Here is a 13,299-nt window from a genome sequence, read left to right as displayed (position 1 = left end):
AGTCTATTACCTAAGACTCTTTTGATTTCAAGCACTTGACCAATCGTTCATCAAATATAATAGTTGAAAAAGAGACTGGTTCTGAAACATTAGCAACTACTGTTGCTACTACACCGTTGGCACAGATCCTGGACATTGGTGATGACACCTCCCAGTTTCCTAGAATAAGATCAGGTTGTACAACTAAAGCACCAAGGAGATTTATTAAATAAATTTGAATTTATGTGTCCATCTATGTAAATATTCTGTAAAAACAGAGGGGGAGATGTAGTTTCTTACAAATTTGAAATGATGGAACCCTTTTGGCTCCAGATAGACTCCTTAGAACTGTGACGTAAGTGTTAGCGCAGAATGCACTGAAGGCTGGTGTGGAATGCTGAATTTGCGGTTACATGCAAAAGAATAAAGACTTGTATTACTAATCTTAGTGTGTGGCATAGTCCTTTGTGGGCACTCAGGCTGGGGAGGACACTACAGTAACCAGTAGTGGAAAACACATATATTATGGCAATCTGGGAGCTCCATGTAACACACTACCTCACTAGAGGCTTTCACATAGTACACATCCACCCATAAAGGCCTTTTGGCTTTCAAATATGCCTTTCACAATAAATAGGTGGAACCTACTGCCTTTATGTAACTTTTCATAGTAAACTGATCCGGCCCATGGTGCCTGCCATAATTTTTCCCCAATAAACCAATCAAACCTACAGCCTTTATCTTTGGATTGTCACAAACCAACTTACACGTATTATACAGAGCATTTCTTGTAGAGAAAATGATCATCACATGGGAGAAACCCATGCCCCTTTCTTAATACTGCCCTTTAAAGTTCTTTCTGGTGATCAGAGAAGATCTGGACTTGAACATTAAAGTTTTATTCAGCTTGGAATGGAAACTTTGCTTCTTAAAGTCATGGATGTCATATATGCACATAAAGTGAAGTTTAGGTTATAGTCCAGCGAGAATGGTATTGATTTAGTATGAGAGGCTCATATTGAGTTGGATCTTTCAAAAGCAAGAGTGTCAACATAATCAGCAATGTTTTATTGATGGAAAGACATCCTTTAAAGAGATTACAACCAAATGTGTTATTGATGAGTTGAATTTGAGGTAAATTCACTGCCATTTGGATTAGGTTTTCGATAACTTGTGCCCATAGATGTCTAGGATGACTACCGCATCGAAGACAGAGGGCCTGGTCAGGGTACCAACTTTTATTGACAGGGGTTTTTCTTCTACCATTTATTTTGTTCTTACAGAGGGTCTGCACCCTCATATTTGAGATTTTCAGGTACTTCGCCTCTTAGTTTTGTCGCTTAGCTACACAAGTATCTGCCAAAACCAGTTGCTTGGCCCATGCAGGCTTACCCCAGTTAGGAACAGAGGGGTCTTTTTAAAATGCACTAAAATCAATCCCTCATTAGTGACCTAATTTAGAATACTGGGGCTGAGGTTATGACATGTAATGATTCTAGCAATCAGTCAAACATTTTAGATACATTTGATCTTATATGCTCATCTCTCAATAGGTTGATGACTTTTTACGCCCATCGCCCTTTAGAGAAGCCCTACAGGTGGTTCGATAATGAATGCTCCACCGCCCACAAGAAACTAGTAAGCCCTAAACGAAAGACTGCGCAATTCACCTGTCATACGGGCCTGCAGACATGATCATAGAAGGGCGCTCCAAGCTAAGAAAATCACCATTGTGGATGATGCATGGGCCACTCTTCAGAGAGCTAATGAAGAGTGTGAAAGCAGCAGTATTTCAGAGATGCTATCACATCTTATCTTGCAAATGTCCTGCCTGCTTCTAAGGGAGTAGAACACTTTCGGAATACCTATGGTCGTAAGAACACAGGAAGCAATGTACTGAAAGAACTTGGTACGGGCCCCCTTACCTATGCTACTTTGATGTTCTGGACATGAGGGCAGCAATTAATAAAAGTCTGAAAGGGAAGATGCCTGGGCCCGATGGGATCTTTTTAAAGATATTAAAGATAATATTGATCTTTTGGCCCCATTAGTCAAAAATGCCCTTATGGATGCTTGTGTGCAAGCCCTCCTTATTCTTGGATATGTTTGATTATTGTCCCAATATTTTTTTAAAAGAGGACAAATTGGGTCCTGCCCGTTACAGGTCAATTTTATTATACACAATAGGGAAAGTTCTTGCCCATTGGGAAATTGGGCGCATGACATTTCTAGTTTCAGTCTTTATCTTTCGACATCTAAATACGCTGCGGGTAAAGGTAGGGGCCTGTATTGAGCCTTTATGGATTTGTCCTGAGCTTTTGATCAACTGAATCACTCAAAATCGTTACACATATTATTAGCTTTGGGATTGGATCAGGTAATTGTTTACTTTTTGCCACAGCTTCATACCAATAATAGAGCCTACGTTTGTTTCGGTTCATCAGGTGAATAGACAAATTCATTTGGAATTAGCAGGAGAGTTTGTCAGGGGGGTGTACTGGCCCCTTTTTGTTTCACACTTTACATCAATGCTCTTAAAGTTCATCTCAGGTCTGTGGGCTGCGGCATGCCCATATAGTCTTTCATTCAGCTGCAGTGCTTTTTTTGATGTGGACGATGACTCTTACTGCGAACGGATTGCAAAAACATTTAACTTCATTCACATTTTACATGAAGAATGTGGCTTTGGAAATAAATCTGAGGGAATCTTTTGGCATGGTCTGCAGCCCTAAGTGTACAAAAATCAAAACCCATTCTATAGAGGGCACCCCAATTCAAAAAGGTATTTTAGCACTAAAGATTTGATCACTTGAATTTAGTTTCACTATGAATTTTAGGTTTTATCATGTATATGTATAAGTTACTATCAAATGGTTTTATTAACTGTTTGGCTGTCAGGGGCGGATTGGTCACTCATTGGCATATATATGATTTAAAATGTTTTTGTGCAATAGCATCTTTAATTTTAAAGCTGAAACTATCTGATTTCCTTTTATCTGTCATATTTGAAAAAATTGAATTGAAAGTTTTTATCAATGATTTTTAACTCACCATGTAAATATGAATCTTGTATATTTATTGCAATGGTTTTAAGTAACCACACAATTGTCTAAATAAACTTAAACTCCTAATAAACTCCAATTCAACAAGGTGGTACTTTTCAATACTTGGAGAGGTCTCTCTTTGACTGGGTTTTTAATTGGAGTTATTTAAGGTTGTACAGGTTACAGCAGTTTGAAAGAAATACGGAAGCAAGTTTTTACTTCTCTAGTGAACTGGGTTTAATACCCATTAAAGAGATGTTGTCCATTTACACCAGTAAGTGTAACCCTGCTTTACATATGGGGTGGAACTTTGGGCTTCTACTGACCTGAGGGGGTTTCAACAGGCAGAACATGCCTTCTTTTGTAGGTTACTATCACTACCAGTCAGTACATCATCTTTCGTTTGCCATGCTGAAGTGGGAATCATTAGGTTGACAGACTTTAAGTTCTGCCCAATGGCACTCTAGTCTTCTAGGGGGGAAAAAACAAGAGACCTCCCTCAAACGTCTGATTAGTACTGATTATCTTGAATATGGGCTCCAAAGTCCATGGTTGAAACTTGTAAAAGAAGGGTTTTGATTGGATTGGGAAACCAGAGTTTTACTTCTTCTGCCTCAGGTAGCTCACCTACAAAGTTGAAAGTTCTATTTGAATCTAAATCGAAGGAGACCACGATTTTTTTCTGAGGTGCCCAAACCTATTGTGAGTTCCTATCTTGCAATTTCTGTGTCTGTGGATATCGAACTGTATCTTGTATTTATAACTAATTATTATCACATATTTCTGTTAACCCGTTTTGGGTTTCATCTTGTGCATTTTCTAGTGACTCTTCCTGTGAAGGGTCAGTGGAGGGGCTTGTCCTGTTGTCCGTTTAATAAACAGTCACTCCAATCAACCATTCACTTCATATTATTTTGTCGTTTTCACAAAGCACAAAAGAATATTTGTGTGTTACCTATTTTAGGCCAGTGCAATTTTAGATTTGACAAACTTTCCTTTGTATTTTTACAACTTTCTAACAAAGCCATTTTTTCATTCAACGCTGAAACTTAGAAGTTTACTGATTTGACTGTAACTAATTAAATTATAAAATGTTCTTCTATATTTTTATTTTTAAATTGTCTCTCATTTTAATTATATGGACATTTTTATGATATTCCTAAATAATTGTTATCTTTATTCATATTTATTTATCTTTTATGGCAAATCAGCCGAATAATCAGTAATCAGTAAAAAATTTATTTGATCCAGACCTCAACTGAGATCAACAAATACAGAATTAAAATTATTATTAATACTCATAAAAATGATTAGATAAAAAAACTTTAGCTTTTTAGACTCACTATAAGATGGTACAATAGCAATATTCTACCACCTACCCATACAACATTCGAAAAGAATAAGATAAAATAAAATCTTCAGATTGTGCTTATAACTTAAAACAGCTTCAGAAAGCGTTTTAAAAACTTAAACAAGCTGAATAAAGATTATTTTATTGGCTAGCGTATTAAAACATCTATCTATGTTGTTAATCAGGTTTCCCAAGATCTCTGTATTGAATGTCCCCAAGCGAGCGGCTCTACGCACCGGCCCAAGAGGCCGGCTATCCCAGGCCAACCGAGGCTCCATGGCACTGCGGTATCATTGCGGGTTAGGGGGGATTCTGACTTAGTGGCGTTCAGTCTTAATCTCACAGATGGTAGCTTCGCCCCATTTGCTCCTCAGCCAAACACATACACCAAATGTCTGAACTTGCTGTACCTCTCACACTGAGCATGATTACTGTTGCAACAACACATCATCAGTAGGGTAAAACCACCCTGTCTCACAATGGTCTAATCCCAGCTCATGTTCCCTGCTTAGCTCAGAGGATGACTTTCAATAGATCAAAGCGAGGTAGCTGCTCTGCTACTTACAAAACCCTGACCCAGAATCAGGCTGTCTACGAATGATTTAGCACCGGGTGCCGCATGAACATGCGGTGCACTAAGGACGATGGAGGCGGCCCCCTTCGTCTGCACTCTGGTCCTCAAGCGAGCGGCTCTACAGAACGGCGCGGGAGGTGGGGGGGTATGTGAGGCCCCCCATTACAAAGAAATTAGCCCAGGCGAGGCACCCCTGTTTTATTTAGTAATAGCCCTAGGACCGTTGGGGGTAAGGGGGTCCGCTCAGCCCTAATTACACAATATAAGCTCCGGGGAGGAGGTGTATCCCTGGGGCATAAAAATACACAAGGTGGGGAACCCATGCACCCCCGTCCTTCAATTTTGTGTTAGTTCTCCTGCCGTCTGGACTTGGCCCACCCGGCGCCTAATAAGAAGTGAATCATGGGAGCCCGCGCTTTTTTTATTTTTATTTATCAACGGGAGCTGGGGGTCCAGCATGACTCCTGCCGAAAATAAATACTTTTTTCCATGTGGGACCCCCTCCCAAGAGGCGTAAGGGGTCAGGGAATTCCTGCCAAGCGCCCTTCTCTTTGTAAATAACATTTTTTAGGTGAGACACGGCTGAAGCTGAGTCCCAAGATAGCTGCCAACACTTCCTGGTTGAAGTGTTGGCAGCCAATCAAATCTCAACATGAAATCAAGAGGGTTTCTACAAATTTAGATTTCCCTTAATAGTTGCAAAACTACTAAATGGATATACACCAAATAATAAAAGCTCTCTTTCCGGACCAAAAACTAACTTTCTGCCAAGTTTGGTGTAATTCTGTCTAGCAGTTAGTAGTCGTGTTCAAAATTCCCTATGGAAATTAACATTGGAAAAAGCCTTTTTTTGCCTCCCCCTTTTTCTTGGTCCCCACTTGACGGATCAACCCGAAACTTTCCATGCGCAATGAGAATCACCTGCACACTTATTTGGGAAAAGTTAGTGAAGATTTGTTTAACGGCGCCAAAGATATAGGCAAGTCAAAAAACCGCTTTTCCTATGGTTTTCTAACTAGAACTCCCTACTGGCGACTGCCAGTAGGTAATATCTGTACATGCAAAAATACTTAAATTTTCGTTGTAAAGGCATGCGTGGTAAAGGCATATGTGTTGCAAAATTTTGCATTGTAAAGGCATGTGTGGTAATGGCATGTGTGGTTCCGTCATACATCCTAACCCACATGGATACTTTCATGGTATGAATTGGACCTGCTCATCAGCCAACTTTAGAACTATTGAGAGATCCAGAAGGACAAGACAGGCAGACTGTTTCCCATCACCTCAATGCAGAGTTTACCAACTGTATTGTTTAGTGTGGTGGTTTTGATGCTCCTACCATGTCAGAAACCGAATTATTAAGGAACTAGACTATTGTATTCAGAAATGGGTCAGGAGAGTTGGAGAGTCATGTGTTTTAATGTGACCGTAACCTAAAAAGTGAATTTGGCAGTAGCCTGTTTGTGCTTTAGAAATTCCATGGTCCAAAGTAGTTTGTGTAGAGTCGATCAACTCTCCCAACTTTGAAAACATTTTTGAAAGTAACTAAGAGCAGCAATGAGGTTTTTGTTTTTGTTTTGTTACCAGATATGGACAAGACTGTTGAAAGGTTTCACCTTGCTAGAGGAAAAATCACTAATGAAGTACAAAATTTGTTATTAAATTTCAGTCCTCTTTTAATATTTTCAATAAGACTACAGCATTGTTAGATGAATTTTCATTTGGTTTTGGAATGACTCGACTAGGACCGCTGAATTGTTCTGGTGTTTTATTTTCCTGTGGTTACTTTGCATTTTAGTGGTGTTACTTGTTGCCAAAAATGCTTCAGCTATGGGTGTTTTTTCTTTTGTTATAGTTCAACATTTCAAACGTCCTTAAAGTTTTGATGATTTTTTTTGTTATAATAATCTGCTAACATGTTGCCATCAAATGAGAAGTTTGTGGGGAAAGATTAAAGAATGGTTGGCTTGCAGAGCTTTACAGGAAGATTTTGGTCTGACTAGTCCACTACAATTCCGATTTTGTAAATAGATATGGTGTAACTTGATCATGCCTAATATTTTTGGGCCTTTTGGAATTAGTGGTTGTAAATTAGCCAAGATAATTTGAAGCAAGTATTTCTTGGTTTATCTAAAGTAATGTCAGAAAGAGATCATTTGTTGTTGAAGGAAATCTGGATCTAGATTTGACGTCTTAATTTATAACTGGCTTTAACTGAAATTTGTGGTAACAGTAACTCATTATTACAAACTTTAAAGTCGAGGTCTTTGTTCTTTTTCATAAGAGTTAATTTCTGCATTGCTGAATAGGCTGTTGTGATATCTTAGAAGATAATCAAAGCTCTTTTTCAAATTATCTTTTGTTCAATCCCATAGTCAAAGATCTTTGTCTTGGATTGGCTTTCTATGGGCATGCAATTTCTATATTCATCCTTAAATTTATAATGTATCCTACCTAGAATGCACCTAAATATTGATAGCAAATAATTACAAATTAATGTTTATTTATATCGATTGATTATTGTGTTTTTTATTTGGTGAAGAATTGCCAAAAATAATTGGAAAACAACCTGAATTCAGTCTAAATTCGCTGTTCCATCTTCATAAGTACAAACCTCCTGTTAATGGAAGAGCTCTGTGATAACTGTCAGGCGTGCCTGAAAATCTAGTAGTAAATTGATTTAAAAATTAAAGGATTAAAAATGTGAATCATAGGTGTTTTTGTTGTGCTCTGTGAGTGTAAGGCATTATAGTGTAACCGTGTCTCATTTTTCTGTCATTGCAGTTGGGACAAGGAGTACAGACGAGAGCTACAGACATTCCTGGAATATGGCGATCCTGGAGAAGTGTGGTGAGCTCTGGGAAAGAATATATGTAGCAATTTTTTTGATGCTGAGGATTCTGTTGCTATGGATCGTCTGGGGATCTGGTGATACTGGGTGTGTGCTGAGGATTCTGTGATGCTGCCAGTTCATAGGATTTGCTGATGTTAGGAATGTGTGCAGAGTATGTGGCGATCCTGAAAAAGCTTTGTATGTAGTAACTAATGCTGGGGAAGGATGATGAGTAACAACATGAGCATGCACAATGGAGCCTGTGACGGTGGTAATACTGAGGCTATTAGGGCTTGCAGAGGATCTAGTGATGTGCTGCAAATGATGCGAGGCTGGCCATAGTAACCATATGATTATGCTCCAAGTGTGTGCTGGGGATGTGGTGATGTGGTTGTGCAATGAGACTTGTCAATGTTAAAGCGGTGTGTGGTGGAGTAGGTGATTCTTAAGGAGTGGTGAATAGCTAGTGATGTTTGAGGAGTCTAGTGAGGATTTATTTTTGTTGGAAGAATGTAGGACTCAATCAGTGCCTCACCGATGATGCCCAATTAAAACGAAACCAGTCTGGCGTTGCTTATGTTTCCCTTTAAAGTGCACCGTGCTGGACAATTCTGCCTGGATTGTATCTACTGGAGCAGGACCAAGGGTGTTTTCATTATAGATGATCTCTGTCAAGAGTGGCAAAGAGGCCAAAAAAACGATAGACAGGAATGCAGCATAGGCAATCCCCAGTGACTGAGAATAAATCTAGCATTCCTTTCATCAGCCATCACTTGGGAGGATTATAGGGAGGATGTGGTTTATGCCAGAGGATGTGGGGATGTTTGAGGAACCTGCTGAGGATATGATTACACCAATGAAGTGTGGTAAGAACATAGATGCACTGGAATAGGATAGCAAAGAAAACAGTTCAATTCTACACTGTGATTATAGTGAAGCTTGGTGTAGATGAGATTATGTCTGAGGCTGTAGTGAGGATGCAGTGGTGTTGGAGGAGCATAATGAGGTTGTGTGATGCAAAGGAAGTGGAAGTGAGGGTCTTCTAATGTTGGTGCATGGCTAGAATGTAGTGATTAGAGGGGGCAAAATTGCCTATTTATGCTCAGAATCTCCAGATTTTCTTCTCCTGCACCCAGTTTTCTACCATAGGTGTTTATCTTACACACATGTAAGATACAGGAGAGGATCAGTGTGTCATTCTTTGTCAATCTAAAATGCTGTTATTAGATTATTTTGTGAGGTTAGATTATTTTTGTATGATTTAAATCGCTCTTTAATATGCTGCGTTTAGGAGTCCAGATCTTATAGAAGGGTGCTTGGTCTGCTATTCTTTCTTGTATACAGTTATCTGATTTACAATCCTGGATAGTCTTCTTTTATACTTCCTTTGAACCCTGTGGAGGATGCCTAGCCGCAACATGTGTGTATTTGCTTGTTATTTTAACTTATTTTCTTCAGCAGTGATTTTTTTTGCCTATCCTCGTCTCTCTGTAGTGTGTTTCATCAGCGTCTGTTACCTGGTGCTGCTTTACTTAAGTAAGGGCTCATATATGTCTGTCTAGCCGCGTGCTCCACGTCACTGTGATCTTGCTAACTCATAGGCATGTTGTGGCCATGCAATTAATATCTTCTGGACCCACATATGTGGGGTGTTAGATCCAGTAGTCAGGGGATGTGGCCTTCCAGGGTAATGAAGCGGAGATGACAAATCTGCCTCCATCTGTGCCCGATGCCTACCTCGAACATCTAAAACCCTGGCAATGGTGATCTTGGAGGCATAGGTGAAGCATTACGACACGCTGGCTGATCACAACAGAAGCCAACACCCAGACTGGAGGATCAGAGTGGCCACCATCTTGTGAGGTCAAACTGTAGGAGGCCACTGCAGCCCCACTGAGAGGGCCATTTGGACGTCCTAGGATCTCCTCCTGGTGTCGATCAGAGAGTAAAGGGAACCTTGCACCCCATGCTGACATAGTGGGGCCGGTACATAGGGTCACATAGTGCTCCCAATCTCTGACAGTGACGTCCCTTACAGCCCAAGCTGAAACAAAGAAGCTTTCTTGAAATCTGCCATTCCAGACATACTCATGATAGCAGAGGGGTAAATAATCATAGGGGGTGACTCGAAACGTGCGGTGGGTGGATGGGTGGTACAAGAGAGTGCACCTCTCAAAGATACGGAGGCTAGGGCATAGTTTCCACCCACTTATGGGAGTGGCTTGCCTTGCTGAGCTTAAGGACTATATGGAGGACGAGCTACTCAACTGACATTGACTACTTATATTACTCTCTTCTCACCAAGAAGGTGTAAAGCATTCCTCAGGACCATAAATTGTTATCATTCTGCTATTGATTGGAAATGTAACAATATCTATTATCTGATATAAAGAGTACAACCAGTGAACTGTAGTTCTGTAACAATTTTCACCATTCTAACTACCCACACTGTTCCAGCCAGAGCCACTCTGGCTGGAACACACAGGGCTACGACTCTTCACACTCCACTGTATGTCAAGTTGCCTGCCGAGGAATGCCTTACACCTTCTACATAGGGTTTGAATGAGGCACAAACATGTTGACCCCTGCATTACGATTGGGTTGGAGGCATTTTAACCCTATCTCTTGGGAACACAGAATCCCTTGTCAGTTCACTTAGCAGTAGCTTTAATTTCAACTTGTATATTTGCAACCTGCATCACCCACCCACACCTCTAGCAGACACAGGGAACCCTCTATACCATCCTGTAAAGTGCTCCTACCCCTACGGGAGAAGTTGTAACCTACACCCCTAGCATTCGCAAATGGGTTGAGGAGGAACCCTAGGATGAATCCACCTTAACAGTGGAATCAGCTAGTAAATCAACTAGTGAGAGAAATGCTTGAATGAGCCGTTCATTGTGGTCGTCAGTCAGATTCCCATACCACAAGCATTCTTGTGTTTGTGATATTATTGGGTGCTGTGCAACTTGTGTGTTTTTGATTCCTACCTTTATGCCATTCAAACATGTTCCACCATGAGCTAATGAATTTACTTAGTACTGCATTCAACAGCAGTTTGTCTTCATAAAACCGCTTTTGTAGAAGAATGTACTGTGCCCAGCTGATCGCGATAACTTCTGTCGCATTTCTCAGTCACCACTAAACCGCTAGAGAACACAGTTGCCTTAAAACTGCAGACCTCTGCAGAAATGCACAATATCTTGTATCCGTCTCAATCCTGCTCCAGCCCTTTACTGAGAATAGAACTGGTCCTTCTCTCTGCTCTGGATTGGCAGATGATGAGGATGGATAGTGTCAGTGTTGGAGTTCTGATCACATGGCATCTCTCGCCTTCCTTTGTCCTCCTCCAGATTGTCCGAGTATGATGTTGGTGGCTGTCACTACATCTAGCTAGTGTGATTACCACCTTCCGAGTGAGCACTTTGCACCATGAATTGTCATGTGTGGCCATGGTGGTGCAAACCAGCCACAGCTTCAGACAACCACTTATAAAGCCATGCCAAGCTCATGCTATAGCAACGAATGCAACTAAGCCTCAAACAACTGTTTGCACCACCTGCAGCTACCAAGGCTTATCTTTCCACACTCAGACCTACACAGTTACACTTCTGTTCAGCCTTTATTGACAGTGGAAACGGTATCTGTTTTTAGGCCCCAGCTAAACTCATTCACATTCAACAGTAGACAAAGAATTCTACAAGAGTTGTTTTGATGCTCTCAGTATCACTGGCATTCCTGCATTGGTTCCCTGAAGCCAAGAAATGTTTATCCAGGTGATGTGCCTTAATGTTTGCAAGACAAACCACCATTGTCCTTGGGAGGAAAAACCAATAGAGGGGAGTTTGCAAGGCAACTGAGATTCAGGGTGCGGATCGGTGCACATGGAAGAAGCAGCACGGTGTGCAGAGAAACCAACATGGAATCCCATAACTTCACACATTTCTGAATTTGCCCTGACCTGTCCATCTGCTCCTGCAGGTGATTTTGCGTGAATGGAATACTTATGTGGTGACGTTGAAGGAGTGAGGCAAGGATGTGGTTTTGTTGGATGAGGTTCTTGAGAATATGATGATGCTGGGTGCTCTGAGATAGCATCCCTTAACACAGAGCCTAGTCATTTTTGTCTTTTGTTACAATGGCGGCACTCGCCCTTTAGCTTTAAACATCTCAAGCTAAAGTGCGGGTGCCGCGATTGCTTCAAAAGTAAACAACTAGGAAAAAAACTGCTGCTGCCTGCTTTCTTTTTCTATTTACTTACTTTTAGGTCGAGCATTCGAGACCTATTGTAATTTCTTAGGTTGGGTTAAAGACTTCCCCCAGCTTTTGATTTGTTTGTTTCAGTGTCCCTCAAAAATCCTTGCTTGCCAGTGGTCAGTCCTGCTTCTTTGTCCCTCTTTTCTCTTTTCTGTTCCTCCCAGGCAGCATGGACTAAGTACTGTCTCATTACGCAATGGTTCTACATCTGTTCGTTGGGGGACTATTTATTTTCTTGGTTTCCTGCTCTGTTACTGTTTGCCTGTGTTCAGCTTTGATGGCATAGCTGTTTAGATTTAACTGTATAATTTCTCCCTCCCACCTGCTCTTTTTTTACAGTTGGGTCAGTGCTGCCTCCCACGCAGCACCTCCCACTTCATTGGTTTTATTTTTTTAACTTTTCTGCAATTTTCCATGTCGATCGGCAGTTGGGCTTTTGTTTGGTAGGATATGGCTTTGTTTGGGCTTCTTTTTAAAGGGGATTTGCTGATCGGCAGTTGGGCTTTTGTTCGGTAGGATATGGCTTTGTTTGGGCTTCTTTAGAAGGGGAATTGGTTTTTTTTTTTTCTCCTTGACTCAATTTAGTAAGGCACAAAACACTAGCTATATACTTTAACAAAAAAACGTATATTTGGGCATTGTTTGTCCTTTTTTAAAACGATGCAGCAGCCTTAGTGCTCGGTGTGAAGATGGTGCTGTGCTGCTCTGCTTTTAGTTGTGGGAACAGGTACAACGAGGAGATGCCCATCTTTTATCACAAGTAAGAAAATATTCTTGCTCTTGCGGCGCTTTTAGCGCAGCACTGTTTACTTTCTTGTTATGGTTAATATTTATTAGGATGTGTCTGCATCTTCATGTCTTAATTTATGATTTGAGCCTATTTTGCTTCCTTATTCTAGCTCACTCCAACATAGCCACCCTTGTCCATGTTCTTTACTTTCCTTTTTTCCCATTGTGCACGCATGCACTGTATTTTCACTAATCACCTTTGCCTCTTTTACTTTACTGGTTTCATTCTGGCGTTCGTAGTCCTGACGCCATGCTCACTGGCAAGTGCTGCCCCTCGCTCTACAATGAAAGTCTCTGTGAGGGTTCTCCTTACAATTAATCAGCATGCCACGTTTCAGGTTGGCGAGTTTATATTCTTATTCTATCAGCTGAAAAAAGCAATGGAATGGTTCAAGTGGAAAACAACTCTCTCTTGGTGTAAGCAGGGACACAGGTTTTTTGTTATCTGTTTTCTTTAATAACAGCATTTCCT

General features: G+C 40.8%; 1 protein-coding gene across 1 annotated transcript in view; it reads left to right on the top strand.

The window, feature by feature from the left end:
• The window catches only part of EEF1AKMT2 (EEF1A lysine methyltransferase 2), a 171,621-nt gene that overhangs the window by 95,101 nt on the left and 63,221 nt on the right, over window positions 1-13,299 (top strand). The window contains exon 2 of the mRNA XM_085601573.1: window positions 7,733-7,798. Within this exon, the coding sequence (XP_085457699.1) occupies window positions 7,733-7,798 (66 nt within the window). The remainder of the gene's footprint in view (window positions 1-7,732; window positions 7,799-13,299) is intronic.

Source organism: Triturus cristatus, chromosome 1_2 (assembly GCF_964204655.1).
Source record: "Triturus cristatus chromosome 1_2, aTriCri1.1, whole genome shotgun sequence".
Taxonomy (NCBI): Eukaryota; Metazoa; Chordata; class Amphibia; order Caudata; family Salamandridae; genus Triturus; species Triturus cristatus.
Note: the sequence above shows the minus strand (reverse complement) of the source record. Positions and strands in the feature narration are given on the sequence as shown.